At 43.6% G+C, this 20,649-nt stretch overlaps 1 protein-coding gene across 18 annotated transcripts in view; it reads left to right on the plus strand.

Moving 5' to 3' along the window:
• GRM7 (glutamate metabotropic receptor 7) overlaps positions 1–20,649 on the plus strand; it is a 417,449-nt gene that overhangs the window by 361,765 nt on the left and 35,035 nt on the right. For 15 of the 18 annotated variants that reach the window (XM_080387555.1, XM_080387556.1, XM_080387572.1 and 12 more), the window contains one exon: positions 2,791–9,182. In XM_080387555.1, the coding sequence (XP_080243681.1) occupies positions 2,791–3,249 (459 nt within the window). In that variant the 3' untranslated portion in view covers positions 3,250–9,182. Of the gene's footprint in view, positions 1–2,766; positions 9,183–20,649 lie in introns of those variants that run through there. The other 3 variants (XM_080387562.1, XM_080387563.1, XM_080387564.1) reach the window with 3 other exon arrangements.

The raw sequence follows: 20,649 nt of genomic DNA on the forward strand, positions 1-20,649 counted from the left end.
TGAATCAAGAGTTAGCTGCAAAACGTTACCGTGCATTTTTCACCATACGGCTACTTGGACAGACTTTCTGTGAGTTCAAGTCATTTGAGATAACTGCGGAACAAAACACCGCTTTGAAGTACCCATGCATCTTCTGTGTGTCTGACAGAGCTCTTCACTGACATAGATCTCTTCTAACCTTGTAGAAATGGAGATCGCGTTCAGTAACACTGCTCAGTAGGTATTCAGTGCCTGCCAGGTTTAGTTACATATCTTGTATATAGAAACAGAATTAATTCTTATTAAATGCGTGTTGCAGAGCCGCATCCTTTTCAGACTGAACCAGAAGGACTGCAGACATTATTTAAGCGAGCTTTCTTCCCCGGTATTAGCAGAGAGATGTGTGCTCTGAATACCGAGCCGGGAAGCAGGCGGTCCCTTGGTGTAATGTAATTTGTCAGGTATGCAGTCCGTGGCGCCTCCCTGGCCTTCAGAGATACCTACAGCTCCTGGAACAATTGCAGGAGCTTTTCATAAAACAGAAATTATAATTACCTAACTTTGCGAGGATAAAAGCTGGTAGTAAGTTGCAAAGCTTACTAAAATAAGGAGGGTATCTTCCTGTTTATCCTTCAGCCCTTAAATGTTATGTTTTGTGTATTACACTTCTAGCTATTACATTTAGTTAATAAATATTTAGGTCCATGTTATTTATATCAATGCAACGCACTTGACCCCAATTGCGTTACAGCTGATTTATGTGAACATAACTGAAAGGAGGATCAGCTCCAGGGAAGCAAATGCATTGAGAACTGTCTTCTTTTTTAAATGTTCTTACAAGACAAATAGACATAGTGCTTATATACATAGATATACAGGTATAGAGTATATATCTGTAGCATTAACAACGTTCAACTGTCAGGTATAAGGTGAGGAATAACCAGCCAGGTAGTAACTCTGGAGCGAAGAGCAGCAAGCAATGACGCTACCTGACTGTGAAAAATAAACACCGTGTGTCACGGCAGTGGTGTCAGACAAACTCAGAAAATACTCGCCGGGCGAGGAGGCCTTCAGCAGAGCCCCGGCTCAGTCTGGGCATCTCTGGGAGGCAGCGGGTCAACAGCAGAGTCCGGGTGGGGGCAGGCAGAAGGGCCTGGGGTCTTCCCTGTGGCTCCAGCTGGGAGGAATTACCCCATCACCTGCCAGAGACCAAGGGGCTGCATGGCACCGTGCTGGTCTTTAAAAGTTCTCCCAAAGACAGTAGATACTTAAATATATAAAAGAAGGTACCAGAGGAGGTGGTGGCCACCTGCTCACCGTGCCACCCGGAGAGGACAGTTAGCAGCTTCGTTCAGGCACAGACCAGAAGTTTTGGAGCCCTGAGTGCTCTGCAGGTGGATTAGGAGGCTGTGACACCCCATCGGAGGGGGGTTAGGACACGGGCAGGCAGGGTGACCTGTCAGAGGTGGTTCTGGTGGGAATGGCTGCTGCTTGGGCAGCGGTTTAGACGAGGTGACCCCTTGGGCTCCCTCCCAGCCTCAAATGGTTATACCTTGGCCTTTCGCTGGATGAGTTGTGCTGTGTCCCAGTGTCCTGACTTCAGCAGAATTTGTGACAACAGCGGTGTCATTTCCTTCGGATAATGAGTAAATAGAAACTGAGACAGCACATGGGTTTTTGCTTGTCTGCATTTGTATGGAGACACATCTGCCCACAGCACATTTTTTATGTTTTCTATAAGGCATTTTATTGCTTCCAGTGGTGGTCTTAATCACTGTAATAGCAACTGCTCTGTAGATATAACTCACGAGTCTGGAGACATTCATATTTTTCTAAATACGGGAATTGGGAAATACCTGGGCAGAGTCAGCATTTTACTCTGCCATTATATTTATTCGTGGAGTTTTTCCATTAGAAATTCAGACTGATTAGCACTGGATAGGAGGAGAGAGGAAGCAGTGTTCTGAAGAAATCACCCTCAATGTGTAATGATTTTCCCATCTATATAGATTTACTGTATATTTATTTTTGAAGAGGCCCTGCAGAGACTTTGCTCCCTCTTCAGCTCCCTCACACCTGTTCTCTGCCATCTCTCTGCCTTTTAGCTGTGCTAAATAGAATTGTTCTAGTTTGTCTACTGTGTTCTCTGGAAAGATTTTTTTTTAAAAAAAAAAGGTTTTTCTACCTCTATGTATTTGCAGAATACATTTTTGAATCCTTGTGGTGTCTTTGAATACTCATCTTATGGCAGTACCTGTTCTCTGACTTGCATATATACCATTTTTTCACAATAAGCATAGCTGAATGACATGACCACATAGATCATTGTATATCTCTCAAAGGCCTTCCAATGAATTGTAGAGAATTAAAGTTTAGTAAAAAAAAAAATCTTTCTTAATTATTTTTAAAAGAAGTCAGATTTTTTTACTAACCTGTACTATTATAGTTCCTCTTCTTTAACTTACAGTAGACCTAAATCTAAATTTATATCAGCGTTATTTCAATCCAAACCTGATCTTCACTCTTTAAATAAACAAACAGAAGCTATACCCTAAGCATACAGTAGAAACTGTATTGTTAAGGATGCTGAATGTTTCAGGCGTTGAGCCTCCAAAGAGGCTGTTGATATATCAGGAAGGCGATGTGTGACGGACCTCTCGGTGGCTTGCAGTGCAAAGGTCTCAGCTCACGCGTCTTTGGTTGCAAACTCATTAAAAATTACTTCTAAACCATTAGTTAATGTTTGAAGTACTACAGCCTTCTTCCCTGTCATCTTATTTGTAATAGTGTCTCATGTGTTGTGTCTCCTAGCTCTACATACAAACTACCACACTTACAATATCCATGAACTTAAGTGCTTCAGTGGCCCTGGGGATGCTTTACATGCCGAAGGTGTACATCATCATCTTCCACCCTGAGCTAAACGTCCAGAAGCGGAAACGCAGCTTCAAGGCTGTGGTCACAGCGGCGACCATGTCATCACGGCTCTCACACAAACCCAGTGACAGGCCCAACGGTGAAGCCAAGACGGAGCTGTGTGAGAACGTAGACCCCAACAGTAAGTACCGCCGCTCTGCTCGCTGCCTGCTGCGCGTTTGGAGGCACGGACCAATATCTGAGGTTGAGGGTCTTCATATTATTTGGCCTTCTCAGTTAAAGATTTTTGATGTCTCACACACATATATATATCTGTGTGTAAGACATATATATATGTGTATTATTTTTTTAATTCTCTATCTCCTCCTCCCTTTTTTGAGTTGCGCTGGTTGAAAGAAACTCCTAGCAAAATACTTGGTAGCTGTGAGTAACTCCTCCTTTCCCTCCTCTGTGAGTAAGAGATCAGCAGAATCCCTGAGTACCAGACCCTTCAGCCTGCGTCATCTCAAACCTGCCCAGCCCTGGCAGGCTGCAGTTTCCAGGGTGGAGGCAGGGATGAGTAACAAGCTCACTGATAACTCTGCTCACCTCAGTTATAATTCCATGTCTTGTGAAGTTTCTTTGCAAAAATCTCACGGTCTTTGAAGTTCCCTTTTAAGGATTTTATCCAGTCCGAATGCAAATCTTGCCACTGATTTAAAAGGAAGATAGATCAAAAAGATGCTTCCAGTTTCCTTAATGCATATCACATGGTATATTGTAGCACAAAATTACATACTGAGGCCATCAAATTTGATTTGCATTTGAATCTGGAAGGAGTTGAGGAAGGAGACAGCTGCACAACTTTGTAGCATATTGGAAAGGTTTAGGCATGTCTGCAGTTTTTATGAAAAACAGATCTGAATGTGGAGAAATGCCCTTTCCTTGCCCGTGATCTGTTCATCCATTTGCTGCTGAAATCCCTGCCACTTCTTGTCTATTAACTGCCATCTGAATATCTGCCTCAAAGCAGAAACTCTGCTGTCAAAGTGAAGTGGAAACAGCCAACAAATTATTGACACAGCACTTTTCCTCCCTTTATTCATCCCTTGAGTATTTTTCCCCGTTGCCTTATCGTGCAGGTATACAAAATATATTCTAACTGGAAAAGCAAAACTTGTTTTTGGAAGCTGAACCATCTGAACTCTGATTCAGACGTGAGGTAGGAAGGAAATGCTTCTCATCAAGTAAGGACCACATCATGCCTCCTCCAGTCACACTGAACAGAGCCCTCACTGCAAGAGGGAAGAAACGCGTTCCCTGTGCTGGGGTATTGCCCGGCAGGAGCGGGGGCAGAGAGCCCTCTGCCCAGTCACATCTCCGCTGGGGGACACAGCGCAGGGCGAGGGGAGCCCTCCCACGGGCTCGGGGCTCTAGCCTGCCCCGCAAGGTGGCTGCTGAGGTCTGAGCCTCCAGCGCGCGGCTCCCACTGCTCCCCAGGTGTTTGGGGAGGGCTGCTGCCATGGCCAGCTTGGAAAAGACCTTTGAGGATGGAGGGAGAGGAAGGAGGAGGAGGGAGGGGGATTTTGAAAGGCAGCTGGGAAAGGGCAGGTGAGTGTGTGTTGCTAATTGCTGTTCTGGTCTACTGAGTTGGAATTAGTTTCTCCTCCAGAAAAATCATAATGCACAAATTCCTACTCAAAGACCTGAACAACAAGAAAACAGAGTAGTTCTGATGATGAAATGTTCAGCGCAGAAGCAGCGGTAGAGCCCGGTGGGAACTGCAGCTGGGGGGTTGCCTGCGCTGGGTTTCCCCTGCTGGTCTCATTCTCCTGTGCTGCATCTTGTCGCTGTTTTCAGACTTCTGAGAATATTTCCCCCTCAAAGAACAGTAAAATTTTCCCCTAGGATATGTTTATTAAAAAGAAATATTGCTGTCTTAAACCCCCAAGCTTCTGGTAAAATCCAACATTTTTTCATCCAGGACTACAGACTAGAAGATGTTTTTAAGAGGCAGGAGCAGCAGTAAGGAACAGAACCCCTTGCTTGTCAAGACGTACCACTTTCTGCCTTAAGCATCCAGTCTTCAGCCTGGTTTCCTTAACACTGATTTAAAGCTGGGGTAAAGTCAGGAGCAAAACTGGGTAAACTGGGAGTGAAGCCCTCATAACTTCGAAATTGGTGTGTGTGAAGGGAAGCTGCTTTCTGTGAACTCGTTTGCTTACATGTAGGATTCCAAAGCATATAAATTTGTTTATTCAACCTAGCCAGTCAGGAAATGTGCAATAGTATTAATTTATATGTCTTTCTTCCAAGTACTGGGCTTTTAAAATTTTTATGGTTCAGAAAATAAATTTTCTCTTAAATCTTTTGATTATTTATATATATGGTGCCATCTGTTCATATCATCAGCTGCACCTACTGCTACTATTTCATTCCCTGGATATGTGTATTAATAAAAATTATTAGAAAATCAAATGAAAGAAACTACTGCTGTACTTCAAGTATTTGGGTACATTTAGTGCCAGCATAGGCTACTGTTAATGGGAGCTTTCCTATAGCGTTCAACAGGTTGTCAGTCAACCCCCTAATTGGGGAACATTTAGCATGTGTCTGTGCAAGTAATTAATGGAATACCTGAGTTGAGGAGTTTGGGTTTTTTAATTTGAGTATTTTGTTGAAAAAAATCTGTTTACAGTTCCATTTTTAGGTGGAAAAAAGAAAAACTATGTTAATAAGCTCGAAAAAAGCAATGTCATCCAAGCGAAACTCCCCAAACTTCATTTTCAGTGAAATTTTGCATATGATATCCATAAATAAATAAGGTTTTGATGTTTTCATAGCAATTTAACTTTAAAAAACCTCACCTTTATACAGTAGGTGGGGAAATTTTTGGAATTTTACCAATTGGAAAATAGGAAATGTGAATAAAAATTTGCCCCAAATGCTTGCATCAGCACTAGGAGCATTAAAAAAAACAAACAAACAAACAAAAAACCAAAAAAACTCTAATACTGTCTTTCAAAAGAAAACAAAAATAATATATTTTCAGTATCTGTCTCTTTACAATTGGATTTGATCCACTAAGGCTAGCTAACATCTCCCTGCAGCTGTGGAGGGCAGCTGGCGGGCTGCGGCAGGCACCTCCCTGGTTGTGACGGCTGCTGTGGGACGAACCGGGATGGGACGTTCTGGCTGTTGGCTCTGTCCTGGGCTCCGCCGGCACCCGCTGGGTCAGGCTGCAAGCAAAGTAGTTGAAGGGATTTAAGGATGAGTCGGAGACTCATCAGCACAGTGCAAAGCTAACTTAGATGCTGATCTGGCTTAGCTACCAAGTGTTTTCTCCTAAGTGGAAAAGTACAGTTGGGTTTTCCAGTTTGATTTTCTATTATATTTCCTGGTGATGCTGCTGTTCATGGCTTGCTCAGGTACTGGAGACTGGAGTTGCCATTTCTATTGAAAACAAACAAATATTTCATGTCACCTAAGAACCAATTAAAACTGAGCCACCAGCACAGGATTCATGTACCTCCAAACATTGGGGAATTCAGTGACTAAGCCCAAATTTATGGCCTGGCCTACTTATATACCAGAGCCAGAACCAAAAGCACAAGGTGGATGGTTTTGCAGAAAAACAGCCTTGAAAAAAATCTCCGTGATTTAGTAGGCCTTTAAAAGAATGCCTAATGAACTGAAGATGCACATGTGGAACTGGAATGCCTATAAATTACCTGAGCGGCTTTCCAAGAGCAGGTGGTCCTCAGCACGGTGCTGAGCATTGTGTGGAAATGCTGCACACAGCTCTCCGGTGATCTGCAGGAATCTGAGCTCGGAAAAAATGTGCTAAGCACTAGGAAGAGCTGGGCTCAAGCACTGGGGTTTAGTGTGAGTGTGAAAGAAGAAATGACATTAACATGGGAGGAAAATCACTGGAAATGCAGTGGCCTTGTATCCCACCCATCAGGAGGAATAGGGACTCACTGTTGCAGCTTTATGTTAGGTTATAAGGGAAGCAAGAAATTTCACAGGCTGAGCTCCCCAGCCATGACCTGGGAGAACTTTCATACCAAGTGGGATATATTAAGGCCAAGCTTTTTGATGTAAAAGTGCATTGCTCATGAAAACTCTCTTAATCATTCCAATTTGCTGTCTGTCACGTGCATGCTTTGACTCGTTCAACAGCGTTTTCCTGCTAATACGTGTTTGCGGCAGATTCAGGTGAGCAGACATGGGTGCACAGCAGCTTCCATCCGTGTTGTGAGTTCATTTGCTCTCATGTGTCCTTGGCTGAATTTCAAACTACTTGAGAAGATGCTTCTCATTGAGTCTGAAGTTGAACAGGTAGTGAGTGCTGCTTCTCGGTTGGCTGCTTGTGTTTCTGCTGCAAGAGTAGTGTCAAACTATGGGAAAAACATTTGAACCTCCAACCCTTAACTTATATTGAGATTTACACGTAATTACTCCTTTTCCCTAGCAACTTGTTGTAAATCATGGCTTTACTGAACAAAGCAACGGGGAAATAGACATCCTGGTTGTTTGGTAGTGAGGAGGTTATGGAGGTTATGCTTCCCAGAGGCTGGATGGGCGGACCTTACTGGAAGGGCATTTGCTTTCATGCATTTCCCCCTAGAAGCAGCCGTGAGAAGGATGCTGAGCTGCCTAGTGCTTCCTGCCAGTGACTCTTCTGGGCAGATGATTTCTTGCAGGAGTAGGGTCAGGGTCTTTCAGGACTTGCCAGCACAGGGAGTGTTGATCTTCCAGTGTTCCCGTTTTCAATCTCATGGGAAAGATCTCACCATCTATGAAAATGGCTCTGAGACCAAGATGAGTAGTGCAGAGTAGCCCAGTACTAGGTGGTTGTGGGCAGGAGGCGTGCAGCATCCCCGTGGCAAAGACACGGAGTGCATCAAAGTGACCAGCAAGGGTTGGAAAGGTGGAGCAGTTCATGGGAGGAGGTCCACTTTCCCTGAGGAGTTCATCTGAGAATTGTTGACACGTGGCAAAGGAAAGGTGTCACCTTAGAATTTTTGGTATAATTTTTAGCTGTGTTATGTTTGTTGGACTTTTAAATTATCAGGTGCTTTGAGGGCTCAGTACCTGTACAGACATATTCAGGATGACTTTTTCTCTTTCTCCTTTATTTAGCATTAAAACAACTTTACATGGCAGTGGATTCAGTTTTCAGTAGTGAAGTGCAGTCGTTGCCCTTTGTCCCCTAACAGACCAGGCACCGTTTGCATGTTTCCATTTTAAAACTGCACCTCCCTGTGTGCTCTCAGGTCCTCTGCCGCAGTGGCAGCGAGAGCAGTGTGTGTCCATCCTCGCTTTGCTCCCTGCCGTGAGAATGGACACTGGCTTTGTGGGTTCCCAGCTGGAGAGTGTGTGGAGCACAAGCATCTCCCATCTCAGACAGACGTGCAGATGCACTGTGCAAATGTGCCCATGCTGTGTCCTGGTGTGTTTGTGTATTCACACCTGCTTGTCCTTAACATCACTGGCATGACATTGCCTACTCCCATCTTTCTGAGGGAAAAACTGAAATGGATGTCAATGATGCCCAGGAACCTGAGGGTGACGGCATGGGTGGGCAAGGACTAGGGAAGTCTTACACTAAAGCCAAAATGTTCTAGGGTTTGTTCAGAGGAGAGGTGAAAAAGAAAAAAGAAAACAAAATCAACCTGACCGGCTGTTTTCTGAGCAGCTGCTCCCATGTTCAGAGGTACCTGAACTTCTGTGAACTGGTTAATTTATTTCTAACCCGGAGTTAATTGCATACAGTGGCGCCTCTCAGCCTTCCACTATTGCTGCTCTAATCTGAGCTCTTCAGTTGGATTAATGTCATGGCCTCCGTGACAGGGCAAAAGTTGAAGAGTTTATTGTGAACAGACGTATTGTATTTACTTTTCCTGTAGACTGCATACCACCTGTAAGAAAGAGTGTTCAAAAATCTGTTACTTGGTACACTCTTCCACCTACTGTATAGCTTTTGCCTGCTTTCCAAAAAGGTAAGGAAACATCTAGCTTCTTATTACTTTATTCTCAAATGATGATGATGATGATGATTATATACATGAATAAATGAACAATGTGCATTAGTGCAGTTATGTTAAAACCAGTATCTAACTTAAAAATTGTTCACAGATCCATTACCGACAGCTCCCACGTGGAGGACTTGCTTTGAAAAGGGGGGACCTGGGACTTGGGTGATCCTCATCCCTGTGCTGTGCCCCAGCCAAACAAAGCAGGTGATCGACTTCCCACCAGTGGAGGTGGATCCCAGTAAAGCCTTTGAAGATGTAGATATTTGATAACAATTCAAAAAAGGAACAAACAAAAGATCTATAATTATTAATTATAATTAATATATATATTTATATATAATTAATATATTAATATAATTGCCATAATTAATAATTATTAATCAGATCTAACCACTAACAAAACGTTTTCTGAGTCATCTCTAGCAGCTTTACCAGCAGTGTTGCCTGGCAGCATAAAAATAACATTTGCTAACGTGTGAGCAATCTTCTTCATTCTAAAATTATAAATGGCTCAAAAAAAGTTGGCAAAATATTTTTTTTCACCATGGGTGTTCACAGTGACCGCTCCTGTATAGCCACGAGTGAACAATTTTTGAGGGCTGGCTTTTTCTGAGTGTTGTGACTGCCTACGCTGTGATCTTGTGAGCTGATTTTGTATTTGTGACTTGATCAGCCAGGAATTACTGCTTTGCTAGTGACATTAGAGGAATGAGAAAGCATTTGATATTGGAGACTAATAACTAATAACCATTAATCAGTATTTCTCATATCTGTAATCCCACTCAGGTGGCTTTGCAGGCTCCTTCGGGGCTTTGCCCAGGTGTGAAGGGTGCTGGCCCATTACTGCCGTACTGTGCAGTTGGTGCCAGAAGAAATTGCTCTATACCGCCTTCAGAATGTTTAGCTGGTCCCTAATAGGTGAGGACTTACATCAGCAAAGGTAGGGGTGTTGCTTGAATTGAGTCTCTGAGTCACAGGAAAAAAAATACTAATATCTTTAGCTGGTGCAAAGTGCCACAGCTCCACTTTCAATTCAACTCAAGTTCTTGTGAAGTGTTCAAATTGCTTTTTATTGTATTTGAATCACGCCCATTATTCTAACTGGCACAGCTCAGGCAGAAAGCCTTATTTAAGGTGTGAAGCTCTTTATGAACATCAGGACAACCTGCCTCGCCAGAGAGCCCCAGTCAGAAAGGTTGATGGTGGCTGGTGTTGAGGGAAATACAACAAAGCAGTCGCAGAGGAGAAGGGGCCACTCAAAGCGTTATTGCAGATCAAATGTGAAAGAGGAAAGGGCAACTAAGGGAAGATGAAATTGCTAAAGGAAAGAGATGAGAAGAATAGGAGAGAAGTAGAAGATGCACCAAATCTCAGGAAAAATCAGTTTTTAAAAAATAAAATTTAAGAACTATTTAAAATTAAAAGAATTACGAGCTCACACAGATTTCTAAAAATTATTTTTTTTCCAGGTAACATTATTGTATAATATAAGGAATTGCCATATGCAAAGGCACACAAATAATTTTGTCATCCAAGTCCTATAAAAAGTGATTGGCCATTCAGATTCTTTAAGCAGATTTTAAAAATTGGGCCACACAATGCTATGAAAAATGCCACCGTCAAGGATGGTGTGGGCTTGTGATGGTCTTGCCCACGCCAGTGCTCTTCTGCATCAGGTATTGTTTTCCATTTCTCCCCCCTGAGTGTTTCTGTTCCAGCTGGGCTGATTGCTGTAGCTCTGGCTGCTGTGTTTTGATTTGTTCTTCCAGGAATACAAAACAAAAACCAGCAAGAAACAATATACTGTATTAAAAGCAAAGCAGTGATATCAGGAAAATATCAACTTGGTTGTAAATTGACACTTGTTTTGCTAGTAACGTATTTGTATGTAGGAATGAACACAGTGCTTAAGCCATTACTTGACTATATCAAATTCTGCTATGTGATGCAGACAGAGATGCATTTGTAATGCTGTTAAATTGTGTCCTGTGAGTGACAAATAGGATTCCTTTACTGCTGAGACTGATGAAAATACAAGGCTGGAAAAAACTCTATATGGTATCTGGGTCAAGAAAAGAAATTGTCCATCACCTGAAGAAGGCGAAGGAACATCAAATACTGTTTGTAGAGCTGCAGAGTCACATTTGGTGCTGTAGAAATATCTGCAGCACTTTTCTCCTCATCTATCACCAAGTGATATGCTCACGGGTCAGGAGGAAAAGACAGTCCAGTGATGAAAGTGCTTGTGATACCTGAAAGGCCTGGATCCATCCCTTGGGCTTTCGAGGCCGGCAAGCAGTGCCATGCTGCCCTACCCTCGTGCTGCCTTCCGTGGGTGATGGCTATGAGATGCTCGTGCATTGCAGGTGGGATCATGTACATCCCAGGAAGACAGCTCATCCCTTCCACTGCCCTCTGGCCTAGGCGAGCAAGGACCATGATGTTATGGGGGTGGCAGGATGACGCTTCGTGCCAAGGTCAGTGACTTCTTCCAAGCTGGTGCAAAGACTGTGGCTTTCTTTGGCGTATCCCTTCAGCACGCTGGAGTTACTGGGCGCTTTGTCATGTATACAGTATGTACTGTTTAACAGGGATTTGCTTCATTGTAAGAAGGACAAAGAAAATCATGGCATGGGTTTCTTTTTTTTTGCTCCAGGAAGGACCTGAGTGATGCCCATGAGCTTGCTGCACTCTGAAGTCTGTCATAACATTTATAAAAGCAGTCAAGGAGAGATGAATGGAGACTGTCCCCCTGCTTTTTTGGCTGGGTAATCATTACGGGGCATTGCTATTTTGGTTGCTTTTTGCAACAGGATGGTACTGGTGGTTCTTCAGCACTTAAAGTTGTTTTAGCAGGGATAATGGTGAAATGCTGCAAGTCATTAGCAACCTTTTATCATTTGTCTGTCTTTTCTGCTGAACTTTGACTTGATCTGGGCCAGATGCTGAGCATGCTAAACCACAGTGGTCCCTTTGCTTTGAAGAAGAAATGTCAGTTGATATTAGCCGAAGCTCTGGCCTCAGATTTCCAAACAGCGGCTAACCTTTCCACCCCAGCTGTGTGCCGCAGTGCTCAGCTGCGCAGGGTTAAGGACACAAAGAGGAGCAGCTACCTGCTCAGCAGAAATGTTTTCTGAACTTTGCACTGCAGCTGGCAGATCCTTAAACTTTGCATTCCCCTTGAATTCACGTTGGGTTTCCCCAAAGCTGGTCCTGCACACGGCTTTGGGCTATGAGCAGCTCTCCAGCACTAACTGAATTAATTTGAAAAATGCCAATCAGTGTACCTCTTGGCGAGGGCAGAGCTGGGGAGGTTGGCTTCTGTACAGAGCAGGCCATTAACACCACTTAGGCTGTTAAACAATTATAGTTGTGTTAGGAGGCAGGGGCTCTCCTCCCAGGGCTTAGGCACAGTGGGCTGCTTCCAAAAGGTTTTCAGTTGCTTTACAAGTCATCTTTTGCTTGATCAGTATGCAGAGGAATTTCCATGGTGATTGCGAAGCGTCAGGATCATTTGCCAGGCATGTGCAGCACCATGTTGTGTGAAGTCATGATGTTTCTTGGTCATCTCTCTCCTAGAATATATATGCAATTACTTAGATTATGCTGTAATGAAGCTGTTGCAGTATGAGTCATGACATGGTTTCAAACTGATGTAAAGTTACCTTTCAAGAGGTAAATACTTCAAAGTACCCTCTAGTGCCAAGGATTTTCCGTGCCTGTCCCCTTCTTGCACCCTTGGGGCCACTTGCACCATCCAGCTGTGGCATCTCTGGGGAGGGGGCAGCTCTTTGAAGGTTTTGGCTCTGAACTGTGTGGTATGCTGTAGCTTATCACACCTCAGAGGATGTGGTATAGAATAATTATTTTCTGGAGTGAAGCATCATTTTCATTTTAAATCTGGCTAGTTTCATCCTGAGAAAGTGCTCAGTTTTTAACCTCACTTGAAGGATTTTTCTATTCAGTGGAAACTGCTAAGAAATGAGAATTTGCAGTCAAAGTTGATAAGCAAAAGAAGCTTCACTGCATCTGTTTTTATTCTAGAATGGCTTGCTGAAAAACTAAACATTTATCATGAATTTCTTGTAATGCTGATATCTAATTTTAAAAGTATTGCACAGAGTTACATCCAGGTGAGGCCTGTGCAACACCCCCTATTAGTCCCTGATATATATTTTCCTGTTTCCCAAGTTGTAAATTATTTTATTGACGTGGTAGACTCCACTTTATTTGACTGATCATGGGATGAGGTTTACTGAGGGTGAGCCCCACACCGCCTGGGTGCCGTGGGTTGAAAAGGGGGCAGCGTGGGAGCGGTGGCATTTGCCCCCACCACAGCATCGCCAGCCACGGCAGCTGCAGTGGCATCTCTGTGCCGTGGTCTGTAAACCATCATCTGCAGAACAGATTTCAAGTGATAGTGGAGGCACTCAAGGATAAAATGGACAAACAAATTCACTTCCCTTTTAGCAAGTTTTTCAGTTCAAATTGGTTTTCTCTCAGCCTCCTGCTGGAAGCCTCAGTTTTTGAAGAGCACGGACTTTGCATTTTGTTTTCAGCTACTTTTATTGTAGAACCAAATAATTTTCCCTGTTCCCAACTGATACTTAAACTGCTCTTTATAGCTGTTTTGGACATGGCGTGGAGGACCATGTCCTGCAGCAGTTGGCCAAACGACCTTTAAAATGTCCCTTTCCACCCAAACCCCTCTCTGCCGAGGGAATAAGTGGGAAATCAAGGGAACATCTGGTTTATTGCAGTGAGGTCGCTGCAGCGTCGGGGTGCTGCCTTTCCCTGAGTCACACACTGTGTCTCCTGCCCGTGGTGCAGCCCCAGATGCTGCAGCCTGTGAGCCCCTCTCCCTGCGCCTACAGGACCAGGGCAGGATGTGCTGTGCTCCTGGTAGCAGACTCACAGAAACACCACTCAGCATCGAGCGGGCAGCACTTACTAAAGCTTTAGCAAAAATGTGGTTGCAACAGACTGTGTTGTAATTGCTCCCCCTCAGGAACATTAACTTAGTTTTATGTGTAACTTTGCATAGCATAGTTTGTTAAAGCAGATAAAACACCATTTGCTGTTGTGCCACACTATGAACCATAAGTGCATTTTTTTTATCTTCCATTTTCTACTGTTCAGAGGTGATTTTTTTTTTCCTCCCTCTTCTTGTAATTACTGCATCCTTTTTCTCCTGAGCTGCTTCCCCAGTGGTCACTCCCTGGTAGGGCCGTGTCTCTAATGCACGCACACTGACTGAGAGACGCACACAGGTCCCTTCTGCACGCTGTTAGGCTCCTTGCTCCCCAGTACTTTTGAAAATTGAAGCCAGAAACCAGCCTGTAAGTATGTATTCCAAAAATTACTTGTTCATTGGCACAGATTTTTCAAGCCATAGTCCAGCTACATTTCATGAGGTTGAACAGTTGAACAACCCTTAATTTTGTACACACTGAGGGGTATCCATAATGAGGCTTGTTTTCCATGGGTACAATTTCACTGGTTTAATATTGTCTTATTTACTTCTTAAACTAAAATATTTATACAGATACCGCCTCTGAAGAGTTGAAGACATGAAGGACTGGGCCCTGTCCCAGTACAAATTGGCATCTGTAGCCCAAAACCCCTGAGACTGAGGATGGCAGGGAGTGTGCTGACGTTGGGTTTAGCGTTAAGCAGTCCTGCAAGGAGCAGGGAGTTGGACTTGATGATCCTTATGGGTTCCTTCCAACTTGAGAACTTCTAAAATGCCTTAAGATCAATATGCTGCAAAGAAAATAGTTTGATACACTCTGAAGGGTCACGAGTGAAATTTAAATGTGCTGCTTGATGTTACTGACACATCCACTGGATTTTGTGAGTTCCCTTTCCCATGGTGGGGCAGAGTGGAGCTGTCCCTCAGGGCAGTGGAGCAGCACCCCATCCCTGCAGCTAACAGCATGGGGCCCTGGCAGCTGGCTGCTTTCTCCAGGTTTCTGTTTTAAAGAAAGGAAAAATCATAGAATCATAGAATGGTTTGGATTGGAAGGGACCTTAAAGATCATCTCGTTCCAGGCCCCTGCCGTGGGCAGGGACACCCCCCACCAGCCCAGGCTGCTCCCAGCCCCGTCCAGCCTGGCCTGAGCACTGCCAGGGATGGGGCACCCACAGCTGCTCTGGGCCAGCGCCTCACCCCCCTCACAGTGAAGAATTTCTTCCTTGTATCCTTCTAAATCTCCCCTCTTTCAGTTTAAAGCCGTTCCCCCCTTGCCCTGTCACTACAAGCCCTTGTAAAAGGCACCTCTCCAGCTTTCTTGTCAGCCCCTTTGGGTACTGGGAGGCTGCTATAAGGTCTGCCCAGAGCCTTCTCTCCTAACTCCCACATTAATTATTTTGCAGACCGTATCACACTTTTAATGACTTACATGTTACAAGACTTGTAAATATGCAGGGAAGTGTCAGGCCCTTTCCTGTTTTAAAAACTGAATTTCTTTATGCACTTGAATGATTCCCTTGTAGTTAGCTGTTTGAACAGTGCAAGTTAAAACACATTATTTGTGGCTGTAAGTATTTTGGATATTAAAGGCTAGGCAGCTAAATAGATGTCTTTGAGACGCAAAGTACTATTAAATGAGTATTAATGAGTGTATTAGTATTGTTCCATCGCTTGCCTTTTTATGTAGATCTTTTTTCCTAGGAAATTTGGAAGACTGAGCATATGTTGTTATACTTCATGACCAGTCCCTTTCTCACTTTTTTGCCTAATAAACTCTTACTAGTGCTAAGTTCTCCCTTTGACTAATTTACCAGTCCTTACATCCTCTCAGGGAGAATCTGTCAAATTCATAAATTGTAATACCAGGGAAAATCAAAGACTTTGGTTCTTTGGTCTTCCATATATTTATAATGAATCCCCGTCTCTCGAGCAGGGTAAGTGTCACCTTGACGGGACTCACTTGATGCTGTTCTCACGTGGTGGCTTGCCATAGTCTCTTGTGTGCTCACACCCTCATCTGTGTTAGTAAGGTGACCCAGATGAAGAGTTGCGAGATTGTGAAATCAGACTTGACACTCTCAGCTTAATTTCACTAAAATCACTGGAATTGCCCCAGGCTAGGACACTGCAACATTTGGAGCCCTGTTTCTTTTCTCCCTTCCCCAAGCAACTGGAAGCATTACAACTGCATCCTGCAGCTTTTGGGGTGTGTACTCTTTTAATTGTTACTGCTACTATAATTATAACAAAAGCGTCCCCAAGAGCAGCCGTGATCCGTAACACCAGGCACAAAACCTGGCTCAATATCGTCGGGATCCTCACAGCCCAGACGTACAGGCTGAAATGCACAGTGCGGTCTGGCCACCGAGGATGAAAGCGTGGGTAGTTTGACTGGGAGTAGCTAGAGAAGAGATTTTAGGAGAGACCAACTAATGGCCTTTAAGTCAAAGACCGAAGGGATCCTGTGCTGAACTTTGTAGTGTGTTTGGCCTCTGAGGCAGTATAGAAGCTGGGTTTAAGGTTTTACAGTTTAGAGTCTTTGCAGATTTCGTGCTTGCAGCTGCTGATTCTTGACTGCTAGAAAATTGTTTTGCAGCCATTTTAGTTTGCCTGTGGTTATTACGATCAGTTAATTTAATTTATTAAATTAATATTATTAACAGTTAGACAAGCAGCCGCACCAACCATGGCTGCAGATCTGCTTCTGAGGCAGTGCAGGAGGTGTAAGCCCAAGCACTCCCCATCTCCGGGTGCTGCCTCCACGGAAAAGCCCCAGCGCACTTAACTGCCGAGGCTTGGTACGCAGACAGGACAGTCTTCTGCCTTCAGTGCATGCTTGAGATGCAATATTCTGGGAGAGAAAATATTTCTAATGGGCTGTGAAGTGCAATGGTTGTGCTTAAATTTGATGCTTAGCAGCCATTCCCTGGTGTAATCCAGATCCCTTCAGCTCAGTGGTCGCGATGAGGGATTTCTTCACTTACACACATCGTCCTGCCCAGCTCTGCCCAGCGGCAGCCATGAGAGCCACATTTTATTTTCCTGTTCATCAAAGCAAGGTATAATTTTGCCTGGTTTTCATTTAAAAAAAAAAAAGCCAAAAAAAACACCTTTAAAAATTCTGTGCTGAATTAAAACCTCTATGAAGAAGCTCTGCTTCACTTCTCATGCGATGGTTTTACAGCCATTAGCACCAGAACAGCTGTCACATACTGCAGGGAGTAAAGGACAGCAAAATGAATTATTTTAAGGACATCCAACATCTGGTTTAGAAGTGAGCAGCTTACATTTATGATGAAATCTATATAGACGATAAGGTTAGGTGCAAACCCTGTATTAAATGAGCGACTTAAATTTTTTTCCTCTCAGGTATAAAGGAGGTCTATTCATAGCTGCCACTGAAGTAACGGGATTGAACATATGTGGCAGTGAAGCTCAATGAACAAAAAAACCCTCCCAGCAGATGTGATGGGGGAACGCTCCCTTTCTCTTTTTCCCTGCAGAAAGAAGGTCCGTGGCTCACTGGGAACAAGCAGAGCCCATTCCTCTTGGATTTGGCTCCTGGGATTTTGGTTCTGTGTTAGACCTCCTGACTTTGCTGCCACGTTTTGACTCAGAACAAAAGACATTTATTTTTTTCTTTTCTTTTTTCCTTTGTGTGTTTTTCTGAGATCTGTGGTACTTGAAATCACTGGAGCCCAGTCCTTAGCGGAACAGCTCACAGGCAGGCAGGTACAAAGTGTTTCCACCCATGGGCAGAACCAGTGGCAGTGGGTTGGCTGAAAGACTGTGTATTCACAAGCCTATGGAAAACTTGGTAAGCAAGTTCTAAAAGCTAATCATACTAATAATGGAGTAAAAAGACCAGGAAAACTGAAAATAAGCAATAGTACAGGTAAATTACGTTCTCAGCGATATGAATCCATGCAGTTTTCTGTGTGCAGGGTTACAATCATGAAGAAAACTGTTCAAAGGTTGTATAGTTAAGAGTAGAACAAAACCTCAATGGTAGAAAATCCCTGTTGAAGTGTGCTACAGTCAACAGGAGCAGAAAAGCAATGACGGCTGTCACAAAATCAGACATACCCCAGCAACTGCCCGTTGGTTATAAGCACATTTACCTGATAGCTGTCATGCTTCTGGTCCAGGTATTCTGTCTGTGTCTGCAGGACGCAGGCACGGGTGTCATAACGTTATACAAGCCTGTTCCTGCGTGCGGTTGTGTATCTTTGGTGATTTTACCCAGGCCTTGATACGTTTTGTCACCTTGTGGAAAACAAGCCCATAGAATATTTCAGTGTAGCGCTCGGAAATGACAGTGCTGATGAACTGAAGGAGCATGTGAGTAAAATGAGCATGAGACACAGCTGAGCATTCATTTGTCACTGACATAAAATAATACTGTAAAATGAAATAGATATTATTTAAATTGACACAGATAGCAAGCAGAGAATATATTTGTGCAGCAGGGGCCTGGGTTTGTTTGGTTTTGGGGGGGGTCAGTAAGCAGCAGCAAATAAAAAAAACGGCACATAAGAAATTGGTCTTTCCCGGTGTTTCTCTCTTACTGCAAATAGGCATCATTTTCAGACTATTTCCAGCATCTGGAAAGACTGTTTTTTTCTCTTTATTGGCTTCAAGAAAGGAAAGGTGGGCATCTTTCAGTGACGTGTAGCAATACATTAAAGAGCAGAGCATCCTTTTGTTCATGAAAATAGACCTTTTGACCTTGGGGTGAGACTGTTGGTTTTGAACTCTGCCTGACAGCAAGAAACAAAGACATGGTTTTATTTGTTTTCTAGCCATAGTGGAAAAAGAAAAAAAAAAAAAAAAAGAAGGGAATTAGGTTAATGGCTAAATACACGTAAATGCCCATGAAACCCAATGGACACACATAATAAGAAGGAAAGGCATTCCGATTCCAGGATCTGATGTTTGGCTTAGTTACTCCTCTCAGAGCTCTGGGTCTTATCTGAGAGAGGAGTCTGGCACAGCATCTAGTGAGATGTCTGCTCTTGCTGTTCAGTGGAAAAAAGAAAAAAAAAAATAGTTGCCATAGTTACACCACTTGTCATGATGCTTATCATGTCTGTGGAATAACGAGCCTTATATTAAATCTGTACTCTTATTAATATCAGCTGCTAAACATTTCCAGGATATTTGAAATCAAGACTTTCTGCAAAAAAATTAAATGTTGATTGCAGCAAAATGGTACTGTTTAACCATGCAGCTCAAGTGTAATTTTGTTAGACACTTTATTACAGAATTATATACCATGAATAAATTTTCCAGTGAATTTAGCCACTTTGCACTTCATGAACATTCTTGATATTTCTGTTAAGATGTTTGTTACTTGCAACTCTGCCAACTAGCTTGAGGAGGCCAGCTTGAAGAAAAGGAGGGGAGTTCTTTTAGCTGAGGAAGCGCACCTTGTCAGTGGTGTGGCATTGCATGGGCTCCATGCTGCAGTAATTCAGACTTCCCAGGTGTGAGGGGTGAAGGCTGTGATTGCACAGTGTTTATCAAGGGAAATTCATCTCTTCAGAGGAGAGGATGCACCAAGTAAGAACCAGTTACCCACGGGATGCTGAAGTGTTTGTTCAGTCTTCTCTGTCATGTTTTTTCTGGAAATAACAAATAGAACAATAAATATGACACTTACTGTTATTTAAAATAAAACTATGACCTGTTTCTCTAACACAGGGAGGTTGTACTCAGTGCAACCTTGTCATTCATGTCCAAGGATAGTTCAAGATTAACAGTCCTTTGGCGAGATGTTGTTTTTCTCCCCTTGCCTGGTTCCCTCGTCGTGCACAGCAGCAGCAGGGCTGTGCTTTGCTCAGAGACATGAGTGATGGCCTGAACGGGCAGTTTATTGACTGAGAAATTGACTTAGACAGAACCCAAATGCTGCAAAAGTTTTCTCTCCGGATGTCATCTTGGTTTCAGTTTTCTACTGAAAAATAGCACGTCTTACCAGATTGTGAGAGGTACAGGTCTGCGTCTGGCTGAGTTGTGTAATTGAAATGGGTTGGTTGGTTGGACCCAGGTCCTAGCAAGGCTTTTGGTTTGGCACTGCAGAGAGCCACAGCCTCTGCATTCAGAGTAGGGACATGTGCTGGTCTGTAGGGAAAAAAAAATGGAAATAACAAAGTAATGGAATTGCTTGTAATTCGTTAAATGAGTAAACAGAAAATACCTTTGTAATCTAACTTGGTATGAAACCCATCACTGAATGCAGTTGGGGAAAAAAAAATTGAAAAAACCATTGTTCGATCCTATGTTCCTGCTGTTTGGCAACTGCACAGAATTTTGATTTCTTTAATTTTATTTTTTTTATTAAGTAGGTACAATTATTAATTATAAAAACATTTTTGATTCTTTGATCCTTGAATAGATAAACTAGCTAGGTAAGTAGAGCTGTATTTACTGAATACTTGTGGAAGTAAGAAAATCATTGTGTGGTTACTTTATAACCGTTTATTTGCTTGTGTATCTCCTTGTGTCAAAACCCAGGGCCCTGTGCGGCAAAGTGCTGGCGTGTGGTGTGGGCAGGGGCTGGCTGAGAAGTGCTGTTAGGGCAGGGGGACAGACAGGGGCTTGAGTGGTTGCTGGGTTTGGGGTTTTTTGGTTGTTGCCCCCTACGTGGCGAGAAGGGAGCAATGGAGCAATGCTTCGCAGGGTTCCCGGGCGGTGATGGGCCCGTGCAGGCAGCTGGGAGGGCTCCCTGGTGCGGAGGGCAGCCACAGAGCCCCGCGGCCGTGCCGAGGGGCAGGGAAGGGGCAGTAGAGAGGATGGGGC

This window comes from Falco punctatus (genome assembly GCF_963210335.1).
Source record: "Falco punctatus genome assembly, chromosome: 4".
Lineage (NCBI taxonomy): Eukaryota > Metazoa > Chordata > Aves > Falconiformes > Falconidae > Falco > Falco punctatus.